The sequence below is a fragment of the Pimephales promelas genome, chromosome 5, assembly GCF_988280905.1.
Source record: "Pimephales promelas chromosome 5, fPimPro1.hap1.1, whole genome shotgun sequence".
NCBI classification, from domain to species: Eukaryota; Metazoa; Chordata; class Actinopteri; order Cypriniformes; family Leuciscidae; genus Pimephales; species Pimephales promelas.
In genome coordinates this window covers 32981908-32997732 of record NC_142773.1, presented here as the reverse complement: position 1 = coordinate 32997732, position 15825 = coordinate 32981908, and the positions used below count along the sequence as shown (strand labels likewise).

The following is a 15825-nucleotide window of genomic DNA, read 5'->3' as shown; positions in this document are numbered from 1 at the left end:
AAAAATTGTACCACAAATAAGTAGCTGCCTTTAGGTAATGATAATATTAACACTTTTTAAAATACACCCTGTCAAGTTTTTGGAGTCCCCCTCAATGAGGTGCGATGCCTTTGTCTGAGGACCATCGAGCAAATATGGCGGCTTCGCAATAGATGGAAAGCTTGAGCGAGCAAAATGAAATGATTTCAGTTCAGTTTTATTGTCCACAATCGCACCTGCAGAAAGGTAGGCTAAAATTCATTTGCCAACAACATTGAAAGGTGAAACTATCAAAGTGTCCCCAGCATTATGCTACGGGCAAGTGTTTAAAAGCTTGATGTTGAACATAATGGGCTTGATTGCTACCTTGCTAGCACACTCTCATAGCACACTCTCATGTAGTAACAGCAATACCTTAACAGAAAGATGTCAGAAATATATTTCAAGTTATTAATGCACGTAATTGTCGATTTGCACTGCCAGTTTTAATTATTAAAAATGACTGTGTTTGTGATTAAATTGGTTGCAGGGGTGAAGGCATTTGCTGTTTTGTGAACCACTAATTATGCAATATACAGAACTTGATCCATAAAGATATAATGTGCTATTTAAGAATTGCATCACAACTATTATATATCATGACAACTGTTAACACTTTTAACGAGTTATTTAATCTGTTCATGTGTTATTTATGCATTTAAGCACAGATGGTTTCCTAAAGATTATTTTCTGAGAGCATGTGATTTTGCATAACGTTGTTACATGAAGAGAAGATATTGGAGAGATTTCCTGTTATCTGTTGGTGATTCTTTGTATATTGTTGTCAGGTGTTTTATATTTTATCTATACAGTGCATCATAATGCACAGAGTGAATTCCTTCCTATAACTTATGTGCAGACTGTGCACCGTGTAGTGGTGTCTCTGTTCCTGCTCTGTATCAGCCACAATTTTATAATGCACACTCTAATGTTATTAGAGTTGTATGTGTCATTTCCATTATCAATTTAAGCAATCAAGACCAACCAGTTAGGGGTGCTTACCACAAAAATGCATGTAAAATAGGAATGGATTGGCCATGGATTGGAGCAAAACTATTATATGTACAAATGTGAATGGCAAAAACATATTTAGCCACAATCAGACTGTCAGTCCTAATCCGATTTTTGTGCATATCTGATTTGAATCTGATTGTATTTAAGTTTGAGTAGCAAAAAAAACCAACAACACATGAAATGCGATTTTTAATGTGATTTGAAGTCCTGTTGCATTTCTGGAAATCTGTTTCAGTCTGACCGCTCTAATCGGATTTTGCTTAGTTTGTCACTTTCTCTCACCACGTAAAAGGTAAACGTTTTGTTGTTGTTTACGTATGCCTATTGCAATGTCATTGCCATAGAAACTAAGGAAAGTAAAGGAAAATGAAAGAGCACCACACAGGACACACAAAACAGATCTGAACAGTTGCGATACACAGTGTGAACAGTCAATCATTTAGATAAGATTCCAGTCGGATACTCAATTAATTGGATTTGGACTGACATTGTGAACATAGACTTTGTTACTCATGCACTGTTAAGTCCACAGTGTAGGAAAGATTTACATTGAATTCAGTTTGCTTTTCCTGTATGTTTAATTATTGTTATAGAAATTAAATGGACTTATCTGTTTATTGTTTAACCGTTTATGATATTAAATTCAATTTGATCCAAAGTTACTTTGAGAGTAATGCAAGCAAGTGTGATTGATTATTTTGTTTAATATTGTTCAGTGAAAATAACTTGGCTACTTCTTATTACTGCCATATACAATAGTGATATTGAAGCTGAAATGTTTGAATCTGCCATCATTTTAACAAATAGATGGAATTTGTACATGAACATGAACATGTACTCGAACTTAACATGAATTCATTCATTGATTTTCATGCTCATCTCATGTTTTGTATTTTTTTTTTCTTTGTCCCCAGAAACAGTCCTTAGGACTCGTAGGAATGTCTGGTTTGAAGGAGAGTGCCAAAGTTGAGGAGAATGACACCTCAATGTCAAGAATCTCTCAGGACCTTTTGAACAGCGAGACATTCTCTGCAGAGGGGGCTACACCAGGTCCATCATTGCATTGTCCTCATGAGACCATGGCACTACTCGGTGACCAAGGAGACCTCCTGACCAGTGTCGGTTTTATGGACTCCATTTGCTCAGATGGACCAGCCAAGGCTGCTTACGTCAATGGATCCACCTCACCCCATATATCAGATGAAATCCTGTTGGATATTTCAAAAAATGTACCAGTATTCCTTCCCAAGTCATTACAAGCTCAGAATTCTGTCACAACCAACGTCCACTTTGAAGGATCTGATCCACTCAGAAAAGAGGGGGAAATAACAATCAGGCAAACGTTGACTGCGGAGGATGTGGAGAATAGGGGTATATGGGGCTTTGATACAGAGTCTCCAGAAAGTTCATTAGATAATTATGATGATGGAAATGACCTTAGCTGGAATCCCCAAAGGGAATTTATGAAGTTCCTGTGGGATGATGAGAACGGTCTAGAAATGGAGGAAAAACAGTCCCCCGTTCCGTCACCCATCAACCACAAAAGAAGAGTTCCGTCACCACTCGGCAGTAAAAGAAGAAAACGTAAAGAAAAATTGGTCTTAAAAGTCGATCCTTCAGAGGATCTATACTCTGATTTGAATTTTGATTCAAAAAAAGATAATCCAGGTGAAGGAAGCCGGACAGAGTGCAGTCCTGTTAAGAAGACACGTTCCCCAAGAAAATCATCCAAATTAAAGTCACCCATTGTAAAACATACCAAGTATTTAAATGGAGCTGCTGAGGCAGTCAAACACCTGTTTCCCAAACCAGCAAAAAAACCTATTAGCAGGGAGGAACACACCTTTTTTCAGCATAACAGCGATTTTAAAGAGAAATCACTTGAAAACAGACAAAGTACAGGTAATAAAGATACAACTAGTTCAAAGCCATTCATATGTAAGGAATGTGGGCAGTGTTACCATGATCATAGTTCGCTGTTAAATCACATAAGTGTTCACCGGGGCAAGCGACAGAAAATGATGGAAGAAATAAATGAGTTGCATCAAATTAAAGACGAAGGTAAAGATGCAAATTTACAATGCCCCCAATGTAGCTTTGGAACGAACTGTCCGAACACCTTTGTGCAACATGCTAAGACCCATGAGAAGGACAAGCGATACTATAGTTGTAACAAATGTGATTTTGTTGAAATGAATGAAGTTGAACTGAGACGCCATTTGCTTCATAAGCATGGCATCAGTGGTGCTGATCTTACTGTTTGGAAATCAGATGGCTTTCAGGAGCGCAAAGTCAATAAATCAACATCGACACCAATTTCCAACTCCTGTTCTGTTGAAAGAAAACCTAAAGATATCATTGGAAATCATGTTAAGGCTTCATCTCAACCACGTTTTAATGAAGAACAGGCGTCCTCACATTCCCTTGACAGCAGTGATGAAGAACTATCGCTAAATGAACAGCCAACCTCGGTTTGCAAAGTTCTTACTTCATGTGCAAAACCAACAGCAAAGTCACCAAAATTGTCTCTGAAGCTCCGTGCACCAGACAAAAACGAGGGCTTGTCGTCTGATCAGAAGTGCGGTCTATTACGAAAGAAAAAGGTGTGGATGGACAAAAGTGTCCAAAGCCAATCAAGACTTGACAAATCAATTCACACTCTTTTATCCAGAAAGAAACCTAGTGACCAGAGTGCCTCAGAATGCAACACTCATCCTGATGGAAGCAGTACAACAGAGTTTCTTGACAATTCCCTCAACTACTCTGGAACAGGAACTAGTTTGTCCCCCTCTAAGTGTCTGAAAAGATCAGCTCATTCTAAAGATGGGAGCACTAAAATAACTTTTAAGTCTGATGGAAACGTTACTTATTCAGATGTTGGAAACTCATATTACACTCATTTAAGTTTGGAAAAGCAAACATTGAAGAAGTCACCTTCCAAAAGGAAAATGTCAACGCCATTCCACAATATGCAGGGCCAAGATATTCTTTTAGATTTCCCAAAATGTCGACAAAATTTCAAGAAACCTGAAACATCCAAGAGGAGTAAAGAATTAATCAACGACGTTGACTTTATGTGTGATTCTAATGATGATCTTAGACCTGAAGAATGTGAAATCAACAAGAAGGCTAATGCACGTTTTGTAAGAAAACAGACTTCACCTGCAAAGGCAAGTCTTGTTGCCTCAACTAGTCACTTTAAGAGAAATCACAGTTCCCTGAGAATGTTTTCTGTCAAAGACGAATTCAAGGAAGAAGAGATCTCAGAGTCGATCGCTACTGTAAAGCGTGAAGCGAGCTCAGATGTTGAGACAGATCTGAAGGCTTGTCCATACTGTCCTGCTGTATTTGAGTCAGGAATTAGCCTCTCTAATCATATAAGAGGACATTTGCACAGAGTGGGCCTAAAAACACGCCAATCTGTATCTGCAGCTAAGGTGACTTCTCTTGACAAAGTACCTCCAGTTCGACGACGAAAATTGCCACAAATCAAAACAGGTGATGCTTCTCTTGTCCTTTATAGATAAAATCAATTAAGGTAGTAGTTATGCAGATAAATCTTTAATTATGAGACTTTCCTTTTATTCAGATTTAAAAATAACATTAATTGTTGGCTAGAAATGTTAGTAGCTGGTTTTACCAGTTAGCGAACATAACATGAAAATAATTATCGACTTATCAGTATCTGCCAGAATTGTTCTTTTGGAGCATCTCTAGAATAAAATCGGTGTAGACGTCAGAACAGTATATGCCATTTTTTTCTGAAAGGACTATCATCATGATATTTGGTATATAAAAAAAGTATGTTTACAGTGGACCAAATTTTCTGATAATTGGCCAGAAAGTGGTATTACAATGAGGGAATTCTCTGCAATACTTTTTCATACTCCTCCTACGTTATCATGCCAAATTGCATAAAATTGGTTGTGTTTTTGGTATGTATAGCTTTATCATAAACGTATCAACATTTCTATAAGTAAATAAAAATGGTGAATAAATGTGTGCACCATCCACAACACATTTAGAATAATAATACCACCATTTAGTATGGTGTGAAGTGCTCAAATCAGACATACTCATCATTAGGATATTATAACGATTCAAATGAATGAATATAATCATTTCTAATTGAAAAGACATTATAAGGTGTAAAATAGAAAGATTGGAGATTCTCTGCAAATGGAAATGTAGAAGAGTTGGCCAGGACAATTTTTCTTTGAGCTGTTCCTGTGATAGCATCTTTTATTGTGCGGTTGCTGGTGTTTCGCTTCTGTTTTTCGGTCCCTTAATGCTGGACCCGTGTACTTGATTTGTTTATAGTCAGAAATAGTCGTGGTTTAAAATTCCCACACCAGTGTGGTGCAAGTTAACTGACATGAAGGATGGTTAATCTAGATGTTTTCAGTGGACACATTTAATTGACTTTAATGTAATAAATATGTGTTGTAAATTAGGCTGATTTCATGTGGTTTCCCTTTTGCTTTCTCTTCCCAGCAGAGGACACATCCCAGACTGATCATTCTGCGGAGCTGCCAACCGACTGCCAACAGACAGAGCTCATCTGTCCTCTCTGTAGGGAGTGGTTTGACAACAGGACGGGGCTGTCCAATCATGTACGAGGCCACCTGAAGCGACTGGGCAAACCTACTTCCACCGCATCCAAATCTCCAGTTATCATATTGAAAGAATTGATGCGCGACAAGAAACAGTTTCAGTTGAAGCTACAGGTTCTCGAGAAGAAGTGCCGCACCACCAAGTCTTTCCATCCTATTAGTTTGAATAACGGACTAACCTTCGCCTCTACTGTCAAACGGCATAAAGATAAGGAGGAAAAGAAAAGGATAGAGGTTAATAAAGGCTCTCCACCAAGTGATCTGATCGGAATTTTGAAGAAAAGAAGAGCCCATGAAGAGACCAAAGCAAAGCACTCATCCCACATGGCGAGAAAGGCTCTCCTTTTATCTTCAGGCAAAGACTGTGGCCTTGAGATGCAACCTTTCAAAGCAGTGCCAAATTCACTAGAAGGTAACTAGGTTTCATTTTTTCCACTGATCAACTGTAATAAAGCTGAACCACTCCTTGAAGGGACCGTTCTTTCAAAAAAAGGAAATTCTGTGACACTTTGCTCAGTCTTATGGTGCATTCACGTGCTATGGAAAATATATTTTCCATTTGTGAACTAGTATTTACCAGTGTGTTGCGTTCAAGTGCTTTTGTTGTCGTAATGTGGTAAAAAGATGGAGATCCAGACCTGTTATTTAGTTAAAACTATTTTTGATTGCTTAAGAAAGAAAATGATTTATCAAAACTCAAACGGTAAATAATATGGTGTATATTTTCTAGATCATGAATAGTACATATTTTTACCATTCATGACTCTTTTGAAAAGGTCAAAGGTTATCTCATCTCGGCAACTCGTGCACCAAAATATTCTACGAGCTGCCCAGTGGAAAATACCACATGAGGGGGTGTTCATGTGCATTTTCCACGTCGGGTTTTGGTATTTACGATAATTACCATAGCATGAACGCACCATTATGTTTGACCAAACCCATATGCTTGAAATGCTAAAGAGAACAAACATACTGGTTTGAAACAACGTGAGGGGGAATAAGTAATGTCAAAATTATAATTTTGAGTGGAACTATCTAAACATGAAGAATTTATATTTAATCAATAATGAATGCTTCAAATGTATCTATAATTATTTCAAATGTATAACTTTTATGTCCACTATAGCCATAAAATTAAGCCTGCTTTATATACTTATTATACACTAGTGTAGTATTTTATATGAATTACAAATGTTAGGCTTCTCCAAATATAGACTGATCGCTACTGCTAAACGATCCTTTCATGAGAGGCCTGAATTTTAGTGGTTTTAACATGAAGAGTACATTGACAGTGTATTACAGTATCTATAAGTGTTTCATTTTTTTATGTGTTGTGTTTTTGTTTTTGTTACAGAGAAAAGTGAACTCAATAGAAAAGTTTGCGTGCACTGTAATGCCACCTTCCACAGTGGTGTTAGTCTCTCCAATCATTTGAGGGCATATGCACATAGAAAGAAAAAAGCTCTTCTGGATGGAACTAGTACGCACCTTTCTTTCCTCCTATGTAAATGCACCTGTGTACTTGCTTTTGGCTTCTTGTTCTACTTTCCTAGGGCTTAGATCACATGTCACATGCTCACTCCCTTTTCTAAACTTTTTCCATTTTTCTCATAAAACGTAACATGGAAGTAACTTAAAGGGTTAGTTCACCACTTAATTTCTCACCCTCATATCATTCCAAACCTGTAAGATTTTCGTTCATCTTCAAAACACAAACGCTTGAGAGCTTTCTGTCCCTCGATTCCCAGAAACGTAGTAAAAACATTGTTAAAATAGTCCATGTAACTACAGGGGTTCAACCTTAATGTTATGAAGCGTCGAGATTGAATACTGTTTGTGCGCAAACGTTGCTGTCAATCAAGGGACAAAAATCTCTGTTTTCATCAAAAATATCTTCATTTGTGTTCCGAAGATGAATGTCTTACGGGTTTGGAACGACATAAGGGTGAGTAATTAATGACAGAATTAATTTTTTTGGGTAAACTAACCCTTTAAGTAATGTTAAACATTTTGAATAGTATTTCTTTTATAATCACAAGGATAATTCAGGTGTTTTAGTAGCAGAGATTTATACGGACACCTGATGGTTAATCAGATTGTAGTTGCTGCACGATGCCATTGTAAAAGTATTGTTATCATTTGCTTTTTTTTATTCACAATCAAATGCCCAATAATAGAGGGTTACTGAGGTAAAGTGAGTGTTATTCGGCTGGTCATGTGAGCCAGCCACCACAAGGGTAAGACTTTATTTGTAATATATGAAATAGGTGCTTTAACATATTTTGCTAAACATTAAAAACCTGAGAAATGTTATGTTGTTGAAAGCAACAATGTAATAGGTTAAAAGCTTATGGTGTGCTTTTTAAATATGTTTATGTAATTTCTAATAAATGCATTGTTTATTATTGCAGCTTATGACTGTAAACAGAGAAAGCAAAGATCAAGGTCTGGGTCAAAGAAGAAAATGTACCCGCTGCTGCACAGTCCAGAGGAAATCTACAGACTTACTTGCAGGTAACCTCTGTTACAAATATCTAAGTGCATATTTAATATAATATTACAATATATATTTAACATGAATATTATGAAATATATATTGTAATGCATGCTGCATATTGTAAAAAAAAAATTTGTGTAGTTGTTTTGTTTCTTGTTTTTCCATTCTTTTCACATTTGTCAATGCATCATTGTAATCTAATGTGTAATTGTTTCCACATGCAGGTTTTGTGACCTAGTCTTCCAGGGCCCTTTGTCAGTGCAGGAGGACTGGATAAAGCATTTACAGAGGCACATTATGAATACCGCTGTACCGCACACAGGGGCTGGGATGGTGGAAGTCACCTCCTTCCCCAAGGACTCTTGCTCCAACACCATACCACAGGCACAATCTTCAGTGATGCAAACTTCCTCATGAGCCCAGGAACACACACACATTGTCCTTGGAATATCACTTGTGTGTAAATTGTTTGGTTTAAATTTTATATTGCCATCAGTAAGGACTTTGGTTTTAATATGAATGAGGATCCATTCTTATCACAGACCGCTTTTTAGATATTGTTACATTTTGCTGGTGTTGTACATGGTCAGAGAACGTTGTTAGCCTCATAGCATAATAATAGCCTTAGACATATTTCAAATAAACATGACTTAGGCAATTATGCTATGATGCTAACATGGTGGGTGAATATGTTGAGATTTCAGTGGAACTCACCCCCCAAAAGACAACCTTTACCTCAGATGCTTCTCACAATGCATTTAATCTGTCATCACAGATCTATGCTCTACAAAAACTGAAATGATTCTGTATGTGGATTTTATAACAAGCCATTTTAATTTGAGAACAAACACAATTTTGTCTTTTTGTTGTCCCATCCATGAGCCTTGGAAGGTGCACTTATGATGCATAATATGTGTAAAAATGTAAGTCTATATATTTACTTGATTCAGAAGTTTAACTCATGCCCACACATCAGTCGTTGTGTAAAACATCCTGTTCTATTGATATTTAGCGGTTCAGACAGTATGCATGTCATAACTCCCTGTTTACACTTCACTTTACACGTTTATGCTTCGGTAACATTTTGGTTTTCACTTATTACCCTCTTTTGATTTTATCTTAAATCTGTAAGTTTGCCATGTGTGCAAAAAAACAAAACAAACAACAAAAAAAAAAACATTAACTGTTACTTGTGTAGGCCATTTTTTACAGTTCAGATATTTTTGTGTATAAACCTTTTTAGGTAATTTATGTGAGGAAAAAAATCACTATAAACATTTTTGCTGTTCAGAATAAAACGTTTTTGTTGTCTTCAGCTTGTTGGTATGTTAAGCTATGAAAGTAACTTGCGTTGTAATTGTTGCCATTTACAGATTACGCCACATAATTTGCATATTGCTAGCAGATGTATTCTTGTCTAATAACCTAGATAATCTTCACTGAAGACATTAGTGATACTGGAAAAAAGTTCCCCTGCTGTAACTACAAACATGGTAAAAATGAAATATAGAAATGTTTAGGGGAAATAACAGCAAAACCAACTGGAAGGGGGTGGGTAAATGTTCTATAAACAAACATGTTTGAAATAGGAAGGCAGACAAGTTGAAACGTGTATGTAGGCAAAAGTGTAGTATTTAAGTACTTGAATTTACTGAAGTAGAGTGTGCCAGTTAGACTGTCGAGCCAAAATCAATTAGACAGCAAAAAGCAGAAGTCAGATTCTCGTATCAAATTAATTTAATTTGATATTTGCAGGTATCGTTCTTTGTAAATATCAGTTTTTAGAGTTCAAACTACAGGTTTAAACCTTTGTACCATTGTACTTTTAAAACACTGTAACACACATCCAAACCTAGTTTATACGCAGCATTTAATAACAATCCGAAAACAAAAAAAGAAGACATTAATAATTACATTGCAAAGGGCAGTATTACCAGATGTTCTTTGCCAAGCATGTGGCATATTCTAAGATACAATCATAACAACAATGCGCAAGTCAACCTCGAGCAGCTTTACAAGGTCACTGTGGTTCCAATCATGAGGTGCAGCATGCACATCCCCCCCATCTGGCATTTCTTAGTCTTTGATAGGCCTCTTATCATCAAAAAGCAGCGAAAAGAAAAAAATGTATATGTTTCACTGTTAACAAAGGAAATTCAGAATACATTCTCCGACTTGAAAGCGTGTTGCAAGTTTGCAGATATTGCTAAAGAGAACGTGAACTTTCATAACGTCTTTCATCATGTCAGATCATGTCTTTAGAGTTTATAAAATGTTGATAAGCACTGCTCATACTCTAAATCGTAAGAAATGCATGATGCATATAAAAATATTTTGTTAAAATTAAGTTTGTTTCCATAAAGACTTTGCTGGAAACTGGTGCTGATAGACACTTGAAAATTTAGGACATTTAGGATAAGTACTGACCTTTATACATAGTTCACCCAGAAATGGTTATTCTGTCATCATTCACTCAACCTTCAAACTGTATGGCTTTCTTTCTTTTGTGGAACTTTATACAAGGCTGAAACAACATGAGGGTGAATAAATGACAGAATTTTCATTTTTGTCTGCACTGTCTTTTTAAAATACACATCAGTCTGCATATTAAATAGTAACTTAAATGAATATAAATAACAATACACATGTAAATGTGTAACAGAACATAATTTAAACTAAACATACCCGCTTATAGGCAAACAGAAGCAAACACAATCCTGTTATCTGCAACGTTCCTGTTATATTTTGCAACAAGTGTTTCCTGTCTTTGAGGCCCATTTCTAGACCATATGTTGATGACATATTAGGAGGTCCTTAAACATTCTGCCTCTTGCACGTTCATTTGTTAAATATTTTTGGCTAGTTTGATTATATTGTCATCTACCAATAAGAGCGAATTATCACCAATAATGGTTATATCCATTCTGAAGTGCTCCATTAGTCACTACTGATACTTTCCTTGACCTCAAGAGGCAGTGTGTCAAAAAGATGATCCTCCACGAAGAGGTGGTTTTTCCGAAGAAGGTGACACTGGCCAAGCTGAAATGGAAGGCAATCTAAGCAGTTCCCTTTAAGCTCAAGTTGGGACAGCTGAACTAACTGCCCAATGGACTCTGGGATGGAGGTGATGCTGTTATGACCCACAAATAAAACCTTCAGTTTGGAACATTTAAACAGTTGATTAGGCAGAACTTCTACCTTGTTCCCTGTGATAGCAAAATGTTGAAGGTTGTGAAGGTGTCCAATCTCCACTGGTATACTTGAGATGGAGTTGTTGCTGAGGTCAATGTGCCTCAGTTTGGGCAGATGAAACAAAGCTGGAGGAAGGGTCTCCAGTTTATTGTGACAGATAATGAGGGACTCCAGACTCTTTACTAGGCCTATCGATGGTGGAATGGCACTGATCTTGTTGTACCACAGCTTGAGGCACACCAATCTTCTCAGGTGCTGAAAGCTGATGATTTCCTCAATGGTCCGGATATTGTTATTCTTCAAGTCCAGTTCTTGCAAGTTAGCCAAGCTAAAGATGGCATGGGGGATCCTCTCCAAATCACAGTTCTGGAGATCCAAATCCACTAGGCTGGTCATCTTCTTGAGACTGTTCAGTACCAGTAATTTAGTCCCATCATTGTGAATCACCAGTCTGACGAGATGTGCCGACAGTTCTGTTAGATTTGTGGGTATTTTGTTAAGATTGCTTTTGAGATACAATGTCCGCAAGTGTCTCAGATCTCTCAGTGACTCCAAACCAATCATCTTGTTGTGTTCAGAGTTCAGGTTCCCAATCAGGTTCAGTTCCTTGAGGCTCCTCAAAAGATAAATCCACGTTGGGATTTCTGCAACATCAGTAAACTTAATGTGAAGGCATCGCAGGTGGTCGCGGAGAAAAGTGAAAGCGGATTGTTCGACTTTAGCAGGGCAGTTATATAGATGTAGTTCCCGTAGGTTGGTCATCTGAGAAACTTTGGCAGAAATTCTGACCTCAGGAATAAGCTCTAACTTGAGGATTTCCAGATCGGTGAGGTCAAATACAGCATTAGGGAGTCCTGACAGCATAAAGAGGTGAAGTTCTTGCTCATCTTGAGCATTGGATGTCACATGCTGACGCAGTTTTTCAAACGTCCACTCGTGGTTAAGGCTAATTTCTCGTAGTTTGTTCTCACTGACTTCGGAGAGAAATACACCAAATCGCTTGGAGTACAGCTGATCGTATTGGTCGACCATGTGTAGGAGAAACGCAAAGTCATTCTTGACATCAGGAATATCACTAAAGCTACTTTCCTCTCGGACTTTTTCAAAAGAGTACTCCTTAAGAGGTCTCCTGAAGAGCCAGTAGAGTGTATACAAACACACCAGGCCATAGAGACATATCATAGCCATGAAGGTGAAGAGAAGTTTCCTTAACATGAATGCCATGTTGTGCGTGCAAATGAATTGATCATACCCGGTCAAACTTTCAATTTTAGGTTGGCATATATGGCAGAAACTGATCTTTGAGGCAAACGTTGATGTATAGCTCAAAATCAAAATGATCTTTAGTGCTTTTATTGCTGTCTGAGCCACATAGAGTTTGTAGATGAAGTCACTGTCTTCGATGTGAGCTCGAAATTTTCGCACTTTCTCAAAAAGAGCCTTGGCTTGTTCTCCATCTTTTTTGTCTAAGGTGGTCAGGCTGGGAGCTTCTGCAATGAGCTTTTCGGTAGGAAACTGCACCGTTGGAGTTTCCATTAAAGGAGTAGACTGACTGCTGTCCTCTGAGGATACATGTTTTTTGTAAACCGAACCACCTGTGAACCTTTGCTTGTTTTCCTCAGAATCTTCACAAGCGGTTTCGGACAAAGCTTTCGTCGTCCATGGCGATTCAAAGCATCGTCCCAAAATGGAAACAAAGTGTTCAATCTTTGAGCTGGTCTTTGGGTACTTGAACCAAAAATTGCTGCTTACCATCAGCATTATGGTGTGTATGAGGGCAAGGTAAGGAAAGTATTTGTTATACCATGGTAGGGCATCATGGTAGCACATTTGGTTGACAAAAATATACTGCTGATAGTCCAGGTTTGTTTTACGTCCTCTGGGTTCAGGTTGAGACTTCATACCCTCTACTTTTAAGGGGGTAGATTGAGTGCTAAGAAGTTCATGTGCAATGCTGTCAGGAAGGTCTTTAGTGGTTGTGGGTGCAGTCGTCAGAACTGATGCGGAACATTCTGGTTGATTTTGTGCTGCCTCAGGGTTTGTGCTTTCCTCAAGAATGGGAAGACATGCCACTTGGTCTTTAGATAACTGCATAGTCCCAGAAAAGATGGCTAACATCAACATTATCACCCCAATATAATCCATGAACACATCCCACCATGGTTTCAGAATACGGTAGGTTGGCTGGATGTCATTAAGGGAGGCAACTTCAGTGAGACTAAACATCCCTGTAATAAAGAGCAGTGCAGTTAGTGCATGTTTGAACAGAAATAATTTGAGTCTCAGATGTACACATTTAAAAGTCTTGGGTGTTTACTTCCAGATAAAATAAAAAAAAAGCATATTTTATAGAGAATATTTACATTTAGTCATTTAGCAGATTCTTTGATTAAAAAAAAAACGACTTATGTACAAATGTGTATATAAACCAGTGAGTTAACCAGAGTGCATGTACTGACTGTGCAGTTTTCACTATTCGTCAAATACCTGCTAGCCACACATGGCTTCAAGTTACAACATGAAAGGTCCGAACCATCTCAAGAGTGTGTAATGTTTGAACTGGCACTTCACTGCAAAGTCTTACATGTTCGTGTGGTGTCTATACACTTATGCAAGTTTGTTGATATGTTTTCTGATTACAGGTTAAACATTTTTAGCAGTCAATGTGGTATTAAATATCCCAATTCTGTTTTTAAACATACTCCCCAGTGGCATGCACACAATTTGAGTGCAGCTTTATTCATTTCCTGCTATTTTCTTCAACTGTTGCGTGAGAAAGAGTATGGAAACACATGGCAGCTGTTAATAATTAGAATGGTCTGTGTTAAATATTTAAGGATTTTAAGAAATATACAAGTTAAGCCCATTATTCTGACTTTAAGGTGATTACATGTACATTCCATAAAATGAGTGCCTTAAGTGTGAACTTTATATAGTGAACTTTTCAGGACAATTTCAGGCTTTCTCACTCACTTAATGTCAGTTAAATTTAAAGTGTCATGACAGCAAAAGGACAAATGGCTAATTTAACTACAAAACTGACAACCATGTTACTGTTTTTAAGTAATTAATTCATTATTTTTAAATTAAATTATTATTATTTTTATTATTGTTGTTTTTAAATAACCTTTTCAGAATGGAAATGTACCCATTTAATCGATGACCCAAATGGAAACGTTTCTGCAGGTTGTTCTAAAATGGTTAATATCAGGCGAATAAACCGTTTTAAAAATAAATTATTATTTTTTTTTTTGCAGTAATACGATGTCAGAATCTACGTATAAGGGTAGATCGAGTATGAAACGCGAAACTGAACATAACCTGCAACCCCAGGGAATAATATATTTATAAGAAGCAGGAAGAAATAAGCCTCAAAGACCCAGATAACTTAACTGTTTAAAGCGGTCTACTTACTGTCTCTGCTGGCGTTTTCACTGGGATAGAAGAGCACGCACTGTTATCTTTGTCATATTGCTGTACGTTACGCTAGGTTTGACAAAAGTTGACGTTGAACAGGAAACGGACTACAAAAGTCAAATACACAATCGCCACCAAACAATCTTCTTTCAGCATAGTAATGTAATGTCCGTCAAGCACCGCACACTCTGTCCACAGAAGCCTGAACTCGGCGAGAGGTTTAAAATGTGCGATTCTTTGTCCGACTTGCTCCGACTTGTAGTTCAGCAGTCAAAATGACGGAGTTGTTCCGCTCGTCAACTGCGTATCTCATTGGACGGTGACTGCGCAGCGTTCTGAATACATGGCTCTGGCGTTTGACCCACCGGATAAAGGTGAATTATCACCAAAAAGTCCTAGCTATAGCCCAGAAGACGCGCCCTGTACAAAAGCAGTGTCTTACATAAAGGTGTATTTTCAATTATAGGTGGAGTCTGTGAAATATTACAATTCTGCCTGCATAACTATTTAATAATCGAGTCAAGACTAATCCCGTGCGCTCATTCTTCTTCTTTTTTCTTCTTCCTTTCTTTTATGAGGAAACTAGGACCCACAGTTTGGCTGACACAGAGAATGCAGGAAATGTCTTAGTACTAAAATCAACCCACCCTAAATGTTTTTTTTTTTTTTTTCAAGTTTCAGCTAGTTTGTAAGAGGAACATAGTTTTATTGTGTCTGGCTGAATCATGAACACGCTAATTTTTCTTCCTCTTCTGTCATTTATTTTTTTTCGGCCAGAGTTTTAGATGTTTTTAATAATTCTTTTCATAAAATAACATAATATATGTATGGCATGCACATTTATTTACATAAACAGAAGCCCAAGGCAATGAGATTTCTACTCTTTATGCAAGTTGCACATTGTTTTACACATGCAGTTGCCATAAAAGTGTCACCACCTGTTTATTAGTGTACTTGCTTCTTTATTGCTCTCAAGCGTCATTAAGGGAACAGACTATCCCTTTAGAGAGATATGAGTGTTCTTACCATGGCTGGATTATAAGAGAGCCAAACCCTTGTTTTTTGAGAGCACTA

At 37.4% G+C, this 15825-nt stretch overlaps 2 protein-coding genes across 5 annotated transcripts; one reads left to right on the top strand and one right to left on the bottom strand.

Annotated features, from left to right (window-relative positions):
* Positions 1–80: 80 nt before the first annotated feature.
* znf644a (zinc finger protein 644a) lies at positions 81–9457 on the top strand. 4 transcript variants are annotated; one of them, XM_089131332.1, is made up of 6 exons: positions 81–225; positions 1947–4530; positions 5530–6057; positions 7000–7149; positions 8057–8159; positions 8367–9457. In XM_089131332.1, the coding sequence occupies exons 2-6, from the start codon at positions 1971–1973 to the stop codon at positions 8557–8559; spliced, it is 3534 nt and encodes a 1177-aa protein (XP_088987458.1). In that variant the 5' UTR covers positions 81–225; positions 1947–1970; the 3' UTR covers positions 8560–9457. The 4 variants fall into 4 exon arrangements, with proteins under 4 accessions (XP_088987458.1, XP_039531699.2, XP_088987457.1 ...); XM_039675765.2 differs by having other exon boundaries at positions 5527–6057; positions 7000–7125; XM_089131331.1 differs by having other exon boundaries at positions 5527–6057.
* A 399-nt stretch (positions 9458–9856) lies between these two features.
* Positions 9857–15332, bottom strand: lrrc8da (leucine rich repeat containing 8 VRAC subunit Da). The gene is made up of 2 exons (XM_039675768.2): positions 14749–15332; positions 9857–13562 (listed from the first exon to the last, which is right to left on the bottom strand). Exon 2 carries the CDS (start codon positions 13558–13560, stop codon positions 11080–11082), a length of 2481 nt encoding a protein of 826 aa, XP_039531702.2. The 5' UTR covers positions 13561–13562; positions 14749–15332; the 3' UTR covers positions 9857–11079.
* Positions 15333–15825: the final 493 nt, after the last annotated feature.

What these genes read in the sequence shown, in the direction of transcription:
- znf644a (XM_089131331.1), top strand. Translation starts at nt 1,971, where the DNA reads ATGTCTGGTTTGAAGGAGAGTGCCAAAGTTGAGGAGAATGACACCTCA. An exon ending in GCACCTTTCTTTCCTCCTAT is followed by an intron (nt 7,150 to 8,056) that starts GTAAATGCACCT and finishes TTATTATTGCAG; the next exon opens with CTTATGACTGTAAACAGAGA. An exon ending in ATCTACAGACTTACTTGCAG is followed by an intron (nt 8,160 to 8,366) that starts GTAACCTCTGTT and finishes TTCCACATGCAG; the next exon opens with GTTTTGTGACCTAGTCTTCC.
- lrrc8da (XM_039675768.2), bottom strand. Translation starts at nt 13,560, where the DNA reads ATGTTTAGTCTCACTGAAGTTGCCTCCCTTAATGACATCCAGCCAACC.